This window comes from Mycteria americana, chromosome 12 (assembly GCF_035582795.1).
Source record: "Mycteria americana isolate JAX WOST 10 ecotype Jacksonville Zoo and Gardens chromosome 12, USCA_MyAme_1.0, whole genome shotgun sequence".
In the NCBI taxonomy this organism is placed as follows: Eukaryota; Metazoa; Chordata; class Aves; order Ciconiiformes; family Ciconiidae; genus Mycteria; species Mycteria americana.
The window spans coordinates 16,708,545-16,727,535 of record NC_134376.1 but is presented as its reverse complement, the minus strand read 5'-3'; the positions used below and the strand labels follow the sequence as shown (position 1 = coordinate 16,727,535).

At 43.6% G+C, this 18,991-nt stretch overlaps 1 protein-coding gene across 1 annotated transcript in view; it reads right to left on the bottom strand.

Annotated features, from left to right (window-relative positions):
- GSG1L (GSG1 like) overlaps window positions 1-18,991 on the bottom strand; it is a 53,137-nt gene that overhangs the window by 18,844 nt on the left and 15,302 nt on the right. The window contains exon 2 of the mRNA XM_075514671.1: window positions 15,831-15,878. Coding sequence (XP_075370786.1) covers window positions 15,831-15,878 — 48 coding nt within the window. The remainder of the gene's footprint in view (window positions 1-15,830; window positions 15,879-18,991) is intronic.

Sequence of the window (18,991 nt, the reverse complement as noted above, 5' to 3'; positions counted from 1 at the left end):
AAAGAGGCCTTAGAGAGAGATCTTGGTAGATCTGAGTGCTGGGAAATCACCAACCATATGAAATTTAACAAGGAGAAATGCTGGCTTCTGCACCTGGGACAGTGTAATCCTGGATGTACAAACAGACTGGGGGACAATTTGCTGGAGTGCAATCCTGCAGAACGGGATCTGGGGGTTTGGTTGATGGTTTGGGGGTTCAGTCGGTGTACATCAGCTGTATAAAAGTTTTATCTATTGCCCACCTATGAAACAGTGCTTGAACCTGGATGCTGTAGACACAAGTGTAGTGTGCTTGAGAAATAACAGGAAGCTGAAGAGATGCACATATGTCTCTGTGGGAGGTTCCAGGTTAACACGTCCAGAAGGCAAGTGAGGGGATACTGCTAGAGGCAGCCTTGTGCACATTCAGAGTGACAGGAGGGCTCTGGGAGGTGAGGGTGGAGGGCGCGGGGGCCCAGTTGGTGTTCTTTATCCTGCTGGTGAAGCAGAAAGGCACAGGAGGAAGGAACACCTGACTGTGGCTGGTGTCATGGAAGTGCTTTGGCTCCTCTAACCACAGGGCCCTCTTTGAGGAACAAGGACTGCTGAGAGGAATGGGATCCACCTGGTCAAATGGAACAAGAGTGGTTTTGCCAACAGGATAACCTCGCAAGGAGATCTTCAAACCTGATACGCTGGAGAAGGCTTGTCGTAATTTGAAGAGCTGTAAGGGCATGGGGGACAGTAAGGAAGTGCCAGGGGGCTGGAGCACATGACGTGCAAGGTAAGGCAGGGAGACCTTCACCTTCTCATCCTGTGGAAGAGAAGGTGAAGGTCTTGCTGTCTACGGCTACCTAATGGAAGGATATAGAGGATAGAGCCAGACTCTTAGAGAGCTGAACAGGGGTAGGATAAGACAAAATTTTCAACATCAGAAATTCCAGACTGAGCTAAGGAAAAAGGTGGTCAAACACTGGAAGAGGGGCCCAGAGAGGCTGTCGGATCGCTGTCCTTGGAGACATTCAAATCTCCGCTGGACATGGCCCTGAGCAGCTGGATCTAATGGGCATGCTTTCAGCAGGGGCTTGGACTGAGGGCTCCGGAGGCCCCTTCCACCCTAAATCATTTTATGATTTTTTAATTGCACAGTTGCTAGGTCTAATGTGCTGGGGAAGCAGCAGGAGGGAGGAAGTTAGCTGGGGTAGGGATAAGTGGAGTAGAAACAGCGTTGAACTGTGGCTCTGGTGAACAGCTCCAGAGAGTGAGTTTTGCTGTCCTGTGAAACCTTTTTCCAGTGAGACACAAAGACTGGGTGAGTTTCCTGTGGAAAGTATAGGCAATTCTTTCTTCTTTTTTGGGCCCTGTTCCTATCTGGAAAGGAACTCTATGACTAACTCGTGTCTTATTTCATGGTGTACACTGAATAGCTGCTCTGTGCCTTTTTAAAACGCATTTAATGTGGGGGCAGGTAAGTCACACATGCAGTGTTTGCATAGTTCTGAGTATGTCCTGTCCTGCCTGCTTTGATTTTGAATTTCATCTGAAATAATAACATCCAGAAAATGCAAGCTATATCTGGATTTTGCATCTTCCTGTGGCTGCCAGAAGCAGAACAGTTGATTCAGGTTATTAATTCAGGAGACAGTGTCTTTCTGTTCTGTGCTGATGGTGAAGTGACCTCCCACTGCTCTTCTCTCAACATGCGATCCATGAGGCAGTCACTTGGCATCACTTACTTCCACTTACAATCTCTTACAGCCTCCTTCCTGCAAAGTAGAGAGCTCCTTCTCTTGAGGAGACCTCAGTCATTCCAGGTGACAGGGAAGAAGGTCTCCAGAGGATTTTTCTCTTTCCCTGTCCTCTCTGCTGTCACCTTTTCTGTCTGTCTTAGTTCCCACCAGCCTGTGTCCTCTGCTCCAGGGGTTTGTCTGGCCTAACTCAGCATTTGTGAAAAAAATGTCTCCTTCAGAAGAGTCAGCACTTGATTCATTTGGAGAATCCTACCTGGATGGCCTGCATCTGAGGGTCTGTATTCTTATAAATCACCAGCTTTGTCTCATTTTTTGGTTTTTGTCCTGTTTATGCTTTTTCCTTGCCTGTTCATCAAACTGACTGTTATGTGTGCAGAGAAGGTGCTATGGGTTTGTGTCCAGAGCTCAGCTGGGATGCACCTGCTATGCCAAAGACGTCCCTTGTTAATGCAGAAAGATTTCAGGTTCTGACCTGTCTCCTCCTCAACATGTGCAGCATTTGTCAGACAGTGTGTCTTCCCTGCTCACCTTGTAGGAAATAATGCTGTGACACTGTGGCAGCAATGTGAGACCTCCTAGGAAAGGAGAGTCTTTTACTTTAAAACAAAACTTAATCAAAACTGATTTCACTTACACTCCCGTACACACATTCTCACAAGCACAAGTATGTGCAAGGAGTCCATCCAGCATGCAAGCCCCAAGACACATGTATTCAGTCAATCTTTCCAGGATTCCCTGAAATAATATAGAGGACGTCAGCTGTTGAGTCCTCCTCATGTCTTCTGGGCTTTTTGTAGGTCAGAAAAAATGTGCTAGGTTTGCATGTTCATTTTTGTCCTGGCTAGGAGCTGACAGTGATCTGTCTTGCTGTTCTGTCATGTCTCTGTTACACATCATGATTTATTTGTTGTCCTGTATGTCCCAACCTGGTGTCTGAGAAGCTGCAGGTAGATGGACACTAGGATCTTGATGACCCACTAATCTCAGTACCATCAACACCTGCTATTCTAACATGCCTTATCCTGCCGTTTTTTATTCTGGTGCTTCTACACCAACCAGTCTATCACGTCCTCGACAGTGTTCCGGACAATGATAGAGTTACTTTTGCGTACTGTGAGCCACTTTGGATCTTTGCTCCTGCCCCACAGATATTATGTCACAGGTGGGATTGTTCTGAAGCTGAACACCACAGACTGTGGAGCTGTTCCTGAAGGTAAAGGGGTCACCATCTTCAGGACAGCCTCCTTGCGAAGCGAAAGAACTGGAAGCACAGGACCTGGGCTGAGCTGCTCACCTGGAACTTGAGATGGCAAAGCTGGGACTCACTGAAAAATTTCACATAAGTCAACTTACATCATAGGAGTCCTACCTCAGAAGGAATCATATCACCTTCGTATCATCTGATCTCAAGACAGGTTGCACGCTATATGATCACCAGCTTTGCCTAAAATGTGAAAACATAGCCCTGCTGAAAGCACATTTTTCATCTATGCTTCTGTCGTTGTCCAGAGATTCTGATTTCGCAAGATCAGTAAACTAGCCAGGACATTACTGAACTTGGTGTCTCTGAGCTATTTGTGTCTCTGAGCTATTGTTATTTCCTCAACAGTGTGTTAACAGATTGTCTTCTCTGTGGAGTTCATGGTGAAAAGCATCAGTGCCACCTCCTCATGGACTTAGCCACTGACTCAGTATTGTTACATGCCAAGGAAATTCATTTTCCAGCAACCCCAAGCGAAGTGAACACATTCTTCATTGTGACTGAAAAGATAACTGTTACCCACATGATTGCTGAAATTTTAGGAACTTAAGTACATCATGAACCACCTGACAAGATCAGTCCCTTGCATTTCTGTCAGACAGTGGAGGGCAGCATCAACATTTTGAGAGAAGATTTATAGATACTGAGTGCATTTCTGCAAAGCCGGTGATCATGTTAAGTGCATCTGCCAGAGACAACGTGTTAACAAAAGGATGTTGCAGACAATTCGGAATGAATGAAACAGACTGAATATTTTTCTGACAGTGAGGTAAAGAAGCTTTACCTCAGCTTGCAATGAGTCGCAGGGCTCAAAAGTTCTTCACAAAACTTGAATTTATTTCAAGTCAGCCCTGATCACCAGAGAAGGCACTGTAAATGAACACACTATTACCTCTCACCAAGGAGCGCTCTGAGTCAGCAATCTCCAATTCTGACTTTCCTGTGAAATAGGAATTCTGAAAAAAGTCATAGAAATTCTGCTTAGAAGAACTCGAGGCATCATACCACATTTCAGTGAATTCCTGATTAAGGAATCCAAAGAACAGTGGCTTCCAGGAGTTTTGCGCTGATTTTGACTGTTTGGTATCTAAGTCAAGAAGTATAAATGTGAAACTGCGGTAACTGCTGTTGTCATAGGTTATTCTGTTGGTTTGCATCTGCCCTTTTTCCTTTGGCGTAAGAAAAACTAAGGACCACTCACAATACCCTGAGTGAAAATACATATCAAAACATCAAGTATTCTTTGTTCAAATCCTCTGCAATTTCCTGTCACAAAAAAGCAACTGTTGCTGACTGCAATTTTTGTGTGAGCGCGCTCTGGTTAAACTGACCTCAAGAATGTCAAGAAATTACTGACATGCACTTCTGTGCTCTTTCCCCACAACATGCAAAGATGATTATTAGTTGTCTTCTGCTGCATTATTAGAGGCATTCTCAGATTCATCAGCAATTTGGACTGAAATACCAAGAACTTGGATACCATCTGAGTGAGGTTATGTGGAGGATGATAAAGAAGCATTTGCTGCTGTTTCTGGAACCACAAAGCTCCATAATTTCAATTGCTGTTGTGCTCCTGAGCTTAATACAGCCGAAAAAACAGTTCTAGAGAGTCGAAATACACATCTATACCTCCTACCACCTACATTCACATGAAGCCATGGAGTTTTATGCTAAATACGTATGATTGTAAACTTGTCGGCAAATCAGAAAAGTTGATTTTTGGTGCCAGCTCAGTATGCCAACAGTTTCTGATGCCAGATTGTGAGGTCCTATCTCCAGATGAAATAACGATATTGAAATCCCCTCCTGGCTGCTTCTCCGGGCTGGTCAGGTCATGAAAATGACTGTCAAAGATCCAATATTAGTACATGTTCTCAAGGCAACACTGAAGAGGTGGCCAACAGAGAAATTGCTCTTAGAGTTCAAAGCATTTTTAATCCATAAACATGAGCTGCTTGCTCGTAAAGGATCTCTTCTGGGAAAATCATATTGCTATTCCTGAAGGAGATTGCTGAGTCACGTTAACTATGTTATATGCAGCATAGGCAGGAATTGTGTGCACGAAAATGTTAGTCATGCATTTTGGCTAGTGGCTTGGAAATTATGCCAGCATAAAAACCCCTATAAATGAATGTATTACCTGCCAAGCTATGCGACGCTGCCTGCTGATGCCCCAATGTTCCCTGAGCAATGCCCAAGAAGAGATAGTCCAGAGTCTGTACTGATTTCTGAAGGCCCTTTCAGACAGAAAATTTGCTTCCTAATTGGGGTAAACTCATATTCAGAATGCCTCAGTGGGATTTCATCCTCCTTAGAAAGCCCTACTGCCTCAGTGTCTGCTCCCTGCTGAAGACGATCTGTGGTTGCTGCTTACCAGCCCTTCTAATAGCAGAACTGCCCTCCTGGCCGATGACTTCAAGGGTCTGACCAAAGCAGCCTCATTTAAACTGTCACGCTGTGCCATGCTGTCCCTGAGCAAGTAATCAGGCTGGGCAATGGTGCAGAGAGCCAAAGAGATCTCGAAAAGGTTTATACTTGCCAGATTCCTCATAACTCAGTGTTACACATCTGCTCTGATAGTCAGAGTCTGTCTGAGCTAGGATGAGACATCATCTCAAGTCACTCCTCTGGCGATTCTACCTTGATCTGGCTGAGAAATTCTGATACAAGCAAGTAGAGGCTTTGGGGTTTTTTCTACATCACACTTAATCATATGACAAAAACCCTCTACATGCTAGAAACAGTGGAGCTGAGCAATGTGTGCTCCTAAATAACTATTGAGATTATCACACCCAACAGAGGTGAAATCCAGAGCACTGCACTCAAAGGACAAGCTGGGTGCTGCATTGTTGAGCAGCTGAAGAGACATCAGTGTCCAAGCAACGCTGTCCTGGAGAGTGCACATCCTTCTTACCTCCTCATTGGCATGGCTGCTAGCCCCAGACACGGATGCTGTTACATGAGGAAGAACGCGCTCCTGTTAGCCCATGGTTCACAGTCATTGTCCCCAAGATCCCTGAAGTGCTGAACAACACAGGGAAACCACAAGAGGCTGTGACAGTCAACTAGACAGATGTCATCCAACGTGGGAGGAAAAGAACCATGTATGAGGGCAAAACTTGGTTTTGGGTGGTGTGAATTTGCATGGAGGAAGCCATGGTGCAGGTGTTCCTTCTTTGTGCAAAAATGTTCCATTATTCTTCTTGCTTTCCATGCATGCTGCAGCAGCCAGGGAGATGGAGGAGTTGTCACCCTTGTTCATGTTACCAGCGACAAAAAGTTATGCTCACTTGCCTTTGACAGCCTCAGGTCTGTATGTCCTGCTTTATGAACATAACACTTGCATTGGAGATGAGGGGGAGAGCACCTGTGTACTAGATGGGAATGATTCCTTCTCCTTGGTTTGTTTTTTTGATGATGAAGCTCTAAGTCCTCTCTGTAACGTACTGTGTTAGACCTAAACAGTGTGTGAGGGACCCAGAACGTATCTTCTTAGTGACTGAAAGATTGAGGGTAGGCCCTTGTTGTCACCCTCCTGGGAAAGGGAGCAGAGATTGCTGTGGAAAGAGTGACTCTAACGGGCCTCTTGCACGTCCCTATTCCTTATTGAGATCTAGTTCTCAGAAAGATGCTGACCATCCATAGCCTGTGGCACCCACGATGGTCTGCAACATCGGGGAAAATCTAGTTATTTCTTTAATACTCAATTCCAGAGCTAATAGCGTGATGCTGCGAGCGTACTGGCAGCTGCAGAACATGTAGTAGGTGCTGGGTTTTATGGTGAGTGCTCCGTAGACCTAATGGGTGTTTGGTTTTCTTGCACTACTGATTTTTAAGATGTTCTGTTTACCTATGTAGAATGGCATTTTCTCTGCATTTTTGATCCCGTCTTTTTTCCTCCTGGTCTATATTTGCTGTCCCTATCTTTCTTGTCTCTGGCTGTCACTGGTCAGCTTTTCCAGACTTACACACTATGTTGGAACTGACACCTGGATCTCACTTTAATCTCTCCTCTTCACATTCAGTGCAAGAGAAAAGAGAGGAAAAAATATACAAATGGGTACACATTGAGAAATGTGTGGGAAAAGCATTAAAATAGGCTTAAAAGGGCCATGTAAATCTCATGCTTTCTCTTCCAGTTGCATTCTGATGGTTTTAGTCATTTGGTCATCTCTGCTGCTCCAATACCAGGAATTACAAGCCAGAAATATTGGAGTGATCAATAAAAAATGGTGAAAGGAATAAACATTGAGCATGCTGTTGTGGCTGGCATAGGGACTCAGCTCTGAGCAGTCAGCCCATCTGTTGGTTAATGCAGTCTCATAATATCAGACCATCTGCCCACTCCTCTTGTGCTGCAGTGTAAAAAAACTGGGAGGACAGAAGTAGGCCACAAAGCTATGAGAGACGTTCCTCCAAAACAAAGTAAGCTTCATGATCCTAAAAGCCATCAGAGATACCTAAAACTATCTGTTGTCGTAAAACAACTGAGACAGTCAAGATAGATAAAGGGCCAGCACCCAGACAAGAGGCTGCAGTCTGCAAAACATGGGAGACCGTACGATAAACACAATCACCAGAAACGGCTTAAGTGAGAGAAGGGATGCCAGCTGCTTTGATTCTGTTTAACTTTAGTTCTTCATTAGTTTCTTTATTTTGAAAGGTGATGTGGAGCTGTGAGCTAAATAAAATGATTCTCTTCTACATGATGATGTGTTTTCTATGCCTTTTTATGGTTCTGACATTGAGCTTGGTTCTGAATTTAATCCTGTGTATGACACTGAGCAGACTGTGGAATATCTTTGTGCCTATATTCTTTTTTTCCTGGTGTGAAAGCAGTAGAGTAATATAGTGGAAAAGACCATGAAAACCACTCTAAAGCAGGACTATCCTGTATGCCTTAACAGATATATTCGGGCTAAATGGAGCTACAGTGCTGGGTTCAGGAAAGGCAGGTCCTGCTTGACCAACCTGATCTCCTTCTATGATAAGGTGACCCGCCTAGTGGATGAGGGGAAGTCTGTGGATGTTGTCTATCTAGACTTCAGTAAAGCCTTTGACACGGTTTCCCACGGCATTCTCCTGGAGAAACTGGCTGCTCATGGCTTGGACGGGTGTACTCTTCGCTGGGTAAAGAACTGGCTGGACGGCCGGGCCCAGAGAGTGGTGGTGAATGGAGTTTACTCCGGTTGGCGGCCGGTCACAAGCGGTGTTCCCCAGGGCTCTGTGTTGGGGCCAGTTCTGTTTAACATCTTTATCAATGATCTGGACGAAGGGATCGAGTGCACTCTCAGTAAGTTTGCAGACGACACCAAGTTGTGTGGGAGTGTTGATCTGCTGGAGGGTAGGCAGGCTCTGCAGAGGGACCTGGACAGGCTGGATCGATGGGCTGGGGTGAATTGTATGAGGTTTAACAAGGCCAAGTGCAAGGTCCTGCACTTGGGCCACAGCAACCCCATGCAACGCTACAGGCTTGGGGAAGAGTGGCTGGAAAGCTGCCTGGCAGAGAAGGACCTGGGGGTGTTGGTTGACAGCCGCCTGAATATGAGCCAGCAGTGTGCCCAGGCGGCCAAGAAGGCCAATGGCATCCTGGCCTGTATCAAAAATAGCGTGGCCAGCAGGACTAGGGAAGTGATTGTGCCCCTGTACTCGGCACTGGTGAGGCCGCACCTCGAATACTGTGTTCAGTTTTGGGCCCCCCACTACAAGAGGGATATTGAGGTACTGGAGCGCGTACAGAGAAGGGCAACGAAGCTGGTGAAGGGTCTGGAGCAGAAGTCTTATGAGGAGCGGCTGAGGGAGCTGGGACTGTTTAGCCTGGAGAAAAGGAGGCTGAGGGGAGACCTCATCGCTCTCTACAACTACCTGAAAGGAGGTTGTAGAGAGGTGGGGGTCGGTCTCTTCTCCCAGGTAACAAGTGATAGGACAAGAGGAAATGGCCTCAAGTTGCGCCAGGGGAGGTTTAGACTGGATATTAGGAAATTTTTCTTCACCGAGAGGGTTATCAAGCATTGGAACAGACTGCCCAGGGAAGTGGTTGAGTCGCCATCCCTGGAGGTATTTAAAGGACGTTTGGATGAGGTACTTAGAGACATGGTGTAGTGATGGTTTTTGGCAGTGTTAGGTTTATGGTTGGACTCGATGATCTTAAAGGTCTTTTCCAACCTATATGATTCTGTGATTCTGTGATTCTGTCTGCGGTGTACGTCCACCCTCAGCACTGGGCTGAGAAACAAACTATGTTCAGACCTGGTGGCTAGCATTCCCCACAGCAGAAAATCAGTGTTCTCCATGCCTTTGGCATCCCCAGCGTGAAAAGCAAGACTGTTGCTTCCTTTCAGGAATTAGGAATTTAGCTTGAATTCTGCTATTAAGCATGGCTTCATCTTTGTATATCTAATTAGCTTTTAAAAATAACTTCAGTGATTCATAATAGATGTGTAAGAAAACACAGATAAAATGTTAATAACACATTTTTTTCCTGCATACTTAATCATAACTCTCCTAATACAAGTGCACAGGTACTTGTCCGTGTGAGTATGTATACAGCCTATTGCAGATATATTAAGAATAATGTAAGCACAATACGAAATGTTCAAGAAGACAATGGGGACTGTTTTGGAGGGCATACAATTCTTGTGGGAGAGCCAGTTACATTTCTTTTCACTGGATGCGGGTCTCTAAGTGGTCCTTTTAGAAAGTCTATCCTCTTTTTTTTTATTCTTAGGAACACCTACCCACTCCTCCAAAAAGGAGGTTTGTTTTTTAACTTGGCTGTTATGAGTTTCATTTGTCTCTTCTCCATCCTGAAGTCTGTTCTGTGTTGTCCTTCTCATACAAAAAAGTATTCCCGATCGTTGACCATAACTGTCAAACCGTCCGCTCTATCTCTTTAAATTTTATCAAAACTTTTTAGAGCTGGGGCTGGCAGGGGAGGGATGAGAGGTGCACACAGAGTGCCGCGGGTGGGTACGTCATGAATACATGTGGTGACATGGTGACTTTTTTGTTTTGTTCTTCATTTCCTACAATGATCCTAATATTTCTTTTCATCTTTTCTTAATCTCTGCAGAGCAGTGAATTAATGTTTTCATAGAAGTGTCTGTCATCGCTCCAAGAACTCTATCCTGAGGGGTAAAAGCTAATTCAGAACCCATCACTATATATGTAAAGGTAGGATTGCTCTTCATGTTCACCACTTTGCGTTTATCAACACTGAATATTAGCTGCCATTTTCAGTCACTCAGTGACTGAGAAAGAAAGATTTGTGAATAGTTTAGATGCCTGTAGTATATCTAGCATCTTTAAAGTTTTCACACTCCATTTGTCCTTTTAGCTGAACCTTTTAATTTCTTTGAATTAGCTCTTGTTTTTCTTGCATTTCCTTCTTCACAACTTTTTTTTAACTATTATTGCTTCTGCAACGATGCTGAATTTGTCTATGTTAGTCACAGACACAAGGTATCTCCTACTAACATTTTGAACCAGGTTCTCCACACCATTCAGGAATAAGTCAAGAGTTACAAGTTCCCCAACTAATTCCTCCATGCTCATAAAGTTTATTCAAATTTTAGTCTCTACATCATACCAGGTGTGACATTTTCTCAGTCTGTGCATGGGGTTTTGAAGTCTACTCCTGCTGGTTTGTTTTCTGTCCTGGTATCTTCTCTGATATCGAGTTTAACCCTGCTACTGTAAGCCGCCCCAGTGGGTGATCGCTAATATAATTCTGTATTTTTTATCTGAGCATGGAATCCATCCATAGAGATTGTGTTGCCCATTAATGACATTACCTTGTTATTCTGATTCAGCTTTAGTACATGACATCTGCTTTGTCTTTCAGTGTAATCAGTACGAAGACGTTATTGTCCCACTAATTATCTTTCTCCCATCAAATTTCTGGTACACCTATTATGTCAGTATCCATTATAATCAGGCATCTAGTTTCTCTTCTCATTAATTGCTATTGTAGTGCTGGCTTAGAAGCATGTATATATTTGGCTCAGTTTTCTCTTTTTCCGTGCTGTGTTTAGGTGAGACTTTGTTTGTTTGTTTGCTGTTTGCCATGTGCTATCTTAGTTTTGCCAGCTACTTTTTAGACAATACAGAATTTTTATTGCTTCATCTCTACAGGATGCATCATCATGAGCTGTGTAGAGGACAAGCAGGAGGCATCTCCTACCTCTGCCAGTACCGTCTCTAATTTAAAAAGTCCCCTGTAACATTTTGGACTGTTAAACGCTCACTAGCAATGAGCATTTTCCTTCTGCAAGGTTTTGCCTTGCCTTAAGCTCTATGGTCTCTAAAAAGTCTTGTTTATTTTATGTATGTGAATTTCCCTGTAAATAAGTAGAAAGCAATGCAATACAGGCAGTTGCTGATCACCTGCTGCTTTGCCATCCATTGTGGGTATTATTCCACCGATATCATAGCTGAAGCAAGTGGGGTGCCACAGAGCACTACAGTAACTTAGATCAGATTGTTCCATACCTGTAAGGAGTTTGTCCTGTGAATCCTGTCCTATGTTGGCGTGGCCATCTCTAAATTTTGAGCCAACACTGCCCTTTGAGCCTGTTCCTGAAGCAACTTCTCAAGAGGACTCCTCAGGCCAGAGCACCTCATTTCAGTATGTGCTGCAGGCGCTGCAGGTGTTTGGAACGTGCCTGAGTCACAGCCCCAGTGAACACCATCCCGAAAACTCTTGGGGACACCACATTTCCTGCAAGCCCTCGCTCTTCACCAGCGAAGTTCTTCCAGCACAAATGCCGCTTCCAACTGGTTTCCACTGTATAAATCCCAGCCTTCACTTTGACAAGGAGTTCAGCTGGTCATGACTCCTCCATCCTCCAGCTCTCTGTGGTTGACAGCTGACATTTGCACATTTATAGAAGGATGCGGGAGTCTGAATCCCCACACAGTTCTAGGCAGGGGGAGGAGCAGACCTGTATATGTGTATAGCTGTGGTGTCACGCTAGTCAGTGAAGCCATTTATCAGATCATTTGATGGGACATATTGCTACCTTTTCCTTGCCATTGTGGTGCCACGGTTTCCAGACATAATACTTGGCCTTGGTTTCTTCCTTTTGAATGTATCCTCCAAGGCCTCTTGGAAGTCCTCTTGGGCACAGCTTTGGAGCAATGGGAAAGGGTAGCTAGAAGGTGCACCCAAAAGGTGATGAGAGGAGAGGGTGGTGGAGTGTGTCCCAGTCAGAGTGTTCTGAATGGGCACTGCATCAGGGAGCTTGACAGAAAGCTGATTTAGCAAGGTTTTCAACAGCCCAAAGGGAGAGGAAAGGCTGCAAGCTGCATTCAAAAATGGACCAAGTAGCTGAAAACTGAGCTGCTTTGCAGTGTAATGCATAAGTGTCCCTCGCTAAACAGGTTACCCTTTTCCTCTTCGGACATCAAAATACTCAGCAGGAACAAAACTTGGATTTAAGTTTTGTGGAGAAGATCACAGGAGCAATTCAGAACTGAAAGATCAGGTCCAGCCTACTGTGGCAGTTTCCTTCCAACTCCTTTTGGAAATGCTTGCTATCTTACTACTCACATCTGTAATGAAAATCAGAAAATAGCACACTTCATGGGACCCAACAACATCTGCTCTGTGAGAGCCCATTAAAAGTCCTAGCCAACGTAACCAGCTATTGCCCTATCACCCTTTATCGACGGTGAATGGAAACTGTCATAAGAAATATTTGTAGACACAGAAATTTTTTTTTTTTCTAGTTATTATCTACCATCACCAAGCTGATTTTGTTAAGCAGATTTGGCACTAACAACCAGCAATAGCTAATAAATTCAATGTTAGGCTTACAAGGTTCTGACAGATTGTTGGCAGCTGCCTTAAATGCAGGGAAGAGCTCTCCTAGTGTGGGTTGGAAATGCTTATTTATACCATACTGTGGGTCTGTTTGCCCCAAATTTTGCTGCCTCCTTTTAGTAGATGTCATTGGTGCGATATATGGAAAGGGTATAATAACTGATCAGAAATATGGTATCCAGCTACACTAGAGATCAACACAAATGGATTAAAGATAGGAAGCTCAAGCTTAAGTTATTACTTTCTTACAGTAAGAATAAGAAACATTTTCATTTATGAATGCAAGATTTGTGGTAAGAATGTAGGTAGGCCGTACCATAGATGGTTTATTTTACTGTGAGTGTTTCAGTGATTAGCTTTTCTATGCTAAGACGGTTTTAAATATTATGCAGAGGTTTTATACTGACTTGCTGTTAATTGGGGAGGGACTCTAGAAGAGACTGGCTACACAACTAGACTAAGTTTGTTCTTAGGTTTCTTTTTAGCGTGCCTTAGAAGTGGAAGATTATGTGCTCAGAGGTATTTCAACAGCCTGTATTTAGCTTAGAAGTTGATTAGATAGAGGTCTTATTTGGATCAGGGAAAACCAACTGCAAAGAAAACTTTAGAAAGCCCGAGTGCTCAGTTGCAGTAACAGAGCATGTACACATGGAGACGTTTTAGATAATCAAAACCTTCAACAACCACGTTTTAGTGGTAAGTGATGCTAAAAATGTGTATAGAAACTGAGTAAGTGAAGGCTTATTGCACAGATAAGTTTAGTCCAAAAATTCCCAGTTACACAATGGACTATGAAAGCCACAATATATTTGTATAACTAAACTCCACTTTTTATATTCAATGCATTTTATCATATCTCATTTGCTTGGAAGAAGAATCAAGAACCTGTCCCAGCACTGGGTGTAACTGAGTAGTTGACAAGCTTATGACTATTAAAGTCAATGCTGAGTGAGGGGATGAAGAAATTAAAGGAATAGGAGGTTCTTTCTAGCTGGAAAAGAGAAGAAAAGAAGTCAAGAAGTTGAACTCTGCAGTGAAAGTAAGTTGGGCATTGTTGAGACACAATTTTCTCTTCACATGTGATGAAAGTATCTCTGGACAGTACAATGGTGAAAAATTCAGATTAACTATGTTGCAGTGTCCTACTTGATCTACAGTTGCTTATGAGTCAGATGGTCAGCACTTTCCATCTCAGACTGAGCATTCCCCTCTCTTTCTGTCAATATGCCTTACGACTCCATGGCAAGACTTCAGAAACAGTTATAAGTTTCTTTATACCACTACACCAAAAGAGCCTCCCTTTCTCAAAGAGGAAAAATAGAATAGTCTAGAAATATGCACTGACATCATGCAGCAACTCTAAAATTCAATTTAAAAAAATTGCTGACAGCGTTTCACACAACCAAAAGAAATACTTAAAGTAAAGCACTAAACGCTGTTTTGGAAAGTGTGTGGGTGATGCAACCAAGCACTATGCACCATAATGAACTTTCACAGAAAACGGATAAAGCGCAAAAACATCCCATTGCCTTTATAGCAGACGCATTGTTCTGGTTTTGAGTCTGTCTCCTGAAGGTGTCATGCAATGCCCAATAGTCCTTGTACTGCGACAGGCAGTGAACTACCATTCCCCAGGTTGCCTTTTCAGCTCCTCTTACATCTTTATCAATGTCCATCATATCTCCTCTCACACGTCTCTCCCTTGGGCTGAAGAGCCTTAGTCTCGCCCTTGTACAGAACCTTCCAGAACTCTGATTATGCTTGCTGCTGTTCTGTGAGCTGGAGTAAAAAGGACAAAATAACACACTATATTTTATATAAGTGGAAGTGCTCAGATGTATACAGTCCTCATGCAACAGGATAGTCTCTGCTCTGTTCTCAAGTCCTTTCCTAATGCTCTCTAACAGCTCGTTTGCGTTTTGACCGCTGCTGAGTGTTGAGCCAGTGGTTTCATAAGAACGGTTATGCCCCAAGGTCCCATTTGTGTGTGTAAGATTCAGCTCAGAGCCCATTAGTGGCAGTAATCCCAGGATTGTTCTTCCCTTATGTGCATAATTTATTTAGGTTTACTTACAATGAATTTCACAGAGACTGTCTCTGTTACTATTTCTCTCACTGAAATACCCCACTGCTTTATTAATGGTAATTGCCCTTCTCTTTCAATTTGTGCAGCTGATCAGCAATTCAGACAAACTAAGAGCAATTGTTCCTTACAGCCCTTACTGCCTCTCTGTCACACCTGATGAAGGTACCGTATGCCCAACAGGTTTTGTGATTGTCTCAAGTGATCTAACAAAATACATCGCTTCTTTGTACAAACATGAATTTTCATCTGTCCTCTGGATTCTCCAGAAGCCCCTTGTTAGTGTGAAGGCCACCGCAAGGCTCGTGCTCCTTTTCAGCTGTGGGCAGAGCTCTCTGTCTTGAGCAGGGAGCAGGATGGGCTCAACTGCCCAGTTTGTTACTTGAACTCTACCCATTTTTTTCCCGATAAATACTATTTTGGAATATGGGTTAAATTGCTATTGAGAATTTACAACTCCAGAAAACCTTTGCAGCCTGCCTCTTTCTGTGCACTTGAATATATTTTTTTTTCCGAGGGTAAATGAAACAAACAAGCATCTACATGATTCCCTCTCACAAAGAGACATTTGGTACTGTGACCGCAGTTTTCTGACCATAAATGCCTTCATGGCCTGAGGAAACCATGTAGCATGTCCTTCCTCACTAGAGGAAGAAGGGAAATGTCTGTATCACAATATAAATCTTTATTTTCTTGAAAAAAGTTCAGCTGCATAAAGAGAAAATGCATCAGAGAAATGACAGATCCGCATAAACTGAGTAAACAGCTGTCTTAAACCCTTGGCATTTGTTTCACCTGCACCTATGTAATCTGGATGACACGTAGGTCCTTGTGTGCTTAGGAAGTAATGTTTCCCCTGGCGCTGAAGCACGACAAGAAACAATACTGATGCAATTTGTAAAATGGGAAGAAGCCTTGACTGTATTGTCTTACCTTTTTCAGAAGCCGGGGCAAGGTCAATAAAACTTCGACATTTTTCACCTTTAAAAGAAAAGGATTATTTTAGGAGACAGAAGTTGATTGGTTTTCCTCTGCCTCCTCTTTCTGACCGCTGTTTCTGCCATTGCTCCCACCTGAGACTCTGCAGGACCACTACGGTGTCTCACACAGAGGGCAGACGTTTACCTGTGCCGCCAGCCTGGACCAAAAACTCTATGCTCACAAGGCTGGGCTCTCCCTTAGGATTACAGTCCCTCGATCAGGAGTATGAAATACCGTTAGTGAAGAAAATTGTTTTCTCTGATGGTTGGGTCCCTGGTGGGTCAGTGATGCTCTTTTCCAAGGCCGGGAACAGTGTTGCACTCCAGATTGAGTAGCATTGGGAGGGAACAGGCCTCTTTCACCAACAATTTTACCCTCCTTCTCATTGTCAGGACAATGCCTGTGCCCCACCAGGGTCTGACTGAACCTCCCAGTGCCAGGAAGCATTGCCATGGGTCTCAATAGATAGATATGACACATATGACTAGGACAGACAAAACCCGAAGCACAAAGCAAGCTAAGCAATTGCATAGAATTAAAAAAAAAAAGTTAAAAAAGCAGGCAAACGCCTTGCTGTGACCATCACAGCCCTGTGCCACTCCCTCTGCTTTGTGGCTGCTGCATCCCTTTATCATTGTAAATTAAATTTTCTCTGTTTAGGACTCCACCTCCATTTTTGCAGGCATTCTTGAGAAGCATAGTGCTTCTGAGCCGGACATGTATCTTAAGGGCGAATGTTTTGACCTTTCTTTTTACTTCCTCAGGCAATCAGAGATTATAAAATAATTAATTCCTCTGCTCTAGGTGCATCCATCCACCAAGTGTATGTGTTTCCTTCAATACGCTATGTTCCAAGGTGCCCAGTAGCCTGCCTGCCTCGAGGAATCAGAGCACAGCATGCCTGCCAGAGGTAATGGAGAAGAATCCATTTTGCCCTTTAAGACTTTAATTGATGCAAAGACAGCTTCAGGAAGAGGTTTTTTTATTAGTTTTACTCAATTTTAATTGCACAGTCAAAAGACTGATTCAGGAAATGTGAGCCATTAAAAAAGAATAAACAGTGAAATGCTGTGGTGATGTTGAAGTCACTGTGTAATTTTTCTTAGTTGTAATTAATTATATGTACAAACCAATAGAAAATGTTAATCTTCCTGGTGTCTTTGTTGGCTGGATTGGGACAAACATAACCATTCAAATGATAGCTGTGCTGAAATAACAATCTATTATTATAATGCTATTATTACCACATTTATTTATTTTTCGCAGTTTTAAACCTGTGCTAAATATGCTAAAAAGTGTTGTGTACATAGTCTGCAGTCTGTTTGTCTATGTATAAGTTGCTATAAAAGAAAAGGTTCACCTGACGTTGACATGAAAGTTTTGATATCTCCATGGCGTAGGGAAGGACTTCTACTCTGTGAATCCAGGCACTGTCAAGAGGACAGTCAAGAAAAGGAAGTGACACTTGACTTATCAAAGCACCATCTCTCTTTCCAAAGAGGTAGGTAGGGCAGTCCATTATCTGAGCAGAAGGAATGTCAGATGAGTAAGTATTAAGTTTTGGGGCAGACAGACTGACAGATACCTGGTGGATCACAGAAATCACATCCCAGAAGCGCTGTGTTGACAGGACCCTGCAGGCCTGTTGTCCAGCCTCCTGTTCAGAGCAGGACTGTCACTAATGCCTGATCAGGTCAGCTGTGACTTTGCCCAGCCAAATCTTGAAATACTTCAAGGATGATGATACCCATTCTTTAGTGACTCCAAGGATGGAGTTTCTCTCCGACTCTGGTCCCAGGGCTGCACCACCCTTCTGGAGAAGTGTTTCCTTATGCCCAACCTGAACTTCTCTCGCTGTGATGTTGTCTTTGTAGTCATCCTTCCTCTATTTGTAGGGACATGAAAAGCCCATCTCCCTCAACTTCCTTTGACACGTGGTGTACTTTAGGCCCCTCCCCAAGAAATCGAGATAAATAGGTGGACTATAAAAGATACTTGCTGCAAGTAGGAATCATTCTCATCCAGAGACTCTGAGTTTTAGGGCACGAGGTGTGTCAGGAATGCATTGACGTAAAATCAAGTGAATATAGGGAGAGTGACCCTTACAGTTGAACTTGATATAAGCAGATTAAGCAGGATTTTTCATTCTAGCCATATGGATCTGTGGTTTGGGTTTGGTTTTTCTGAGCTTTTTTTCAGATGTAAGCTATTGCTTTTATTGCAGTTTTATCTTAACCTGACTTCAAGCTAACTGGTTAGCACTGAGTCATCTCTCACCTGTGGTTGCAGTGAATCTGAAGCCATATTACTGGAAACTTTTAACCAATACCTGACTTTCTAGCATGTTATCCCAAGGCAGCCAAAGGGGAATGGCATTTGCTACTACAGAAACTGCACGGGCTGTTCTGAGAGCTGGAGATACACGGTGCCTTTCAGATACATGGTAAGGTACAAAGCCTTTCTGAAATGCCTGGGTACTGAGGAAGCGAATGGTACCGTAGTGTTTGGCTGTAGGTGCTTGTCTGCGGGACAGATGTAGAGAGTGTGATCACAGGCTACTTGGAGGAATGTGCATCCTTGTCCTCCCTCAAATCAGCTTGCCCAGAACACCATCTCTCCCAGGAGACCTGGTTGTGGCTGAGCCCTCCAGTTTAAATAATATAGACAGAAAATGCTGGAGTGTCCAGAAAAAGGTCTTTTGGAGCCATAGCACAAAGAATGACTGTAGGTTGGAGACAGAAAAGCCTGGTGGGAGGTCACTTCACTTTCAATGGCTGATGAGGATTGTGCCTGGTTTACCGCTAAAGCTTGTGGTAGGAACTGCACAAGCAGTTCCTGATGAAGAACACTTCCCTCCATTGTCCCTGTTGCTGGAACACTGGAAACCCCTCCTCCATTTTCAATGGTAACCACTGGTGGTATTTATAGACCACATTCATACTTCAACGTGCAGACGTGCATCTCACTGAGAACTGAAGATGTCAGCAGTGCTTTCACTGTTCCTCTTAGGATTTATTCTAAGTTATTTTTGGGTATCTTGTATAACTGATCTCTTAAGCCCTCTTAAGTTTAATTTTAGACTTGGCAGAGTTTAACCTGCTGTGCTGCCCTTT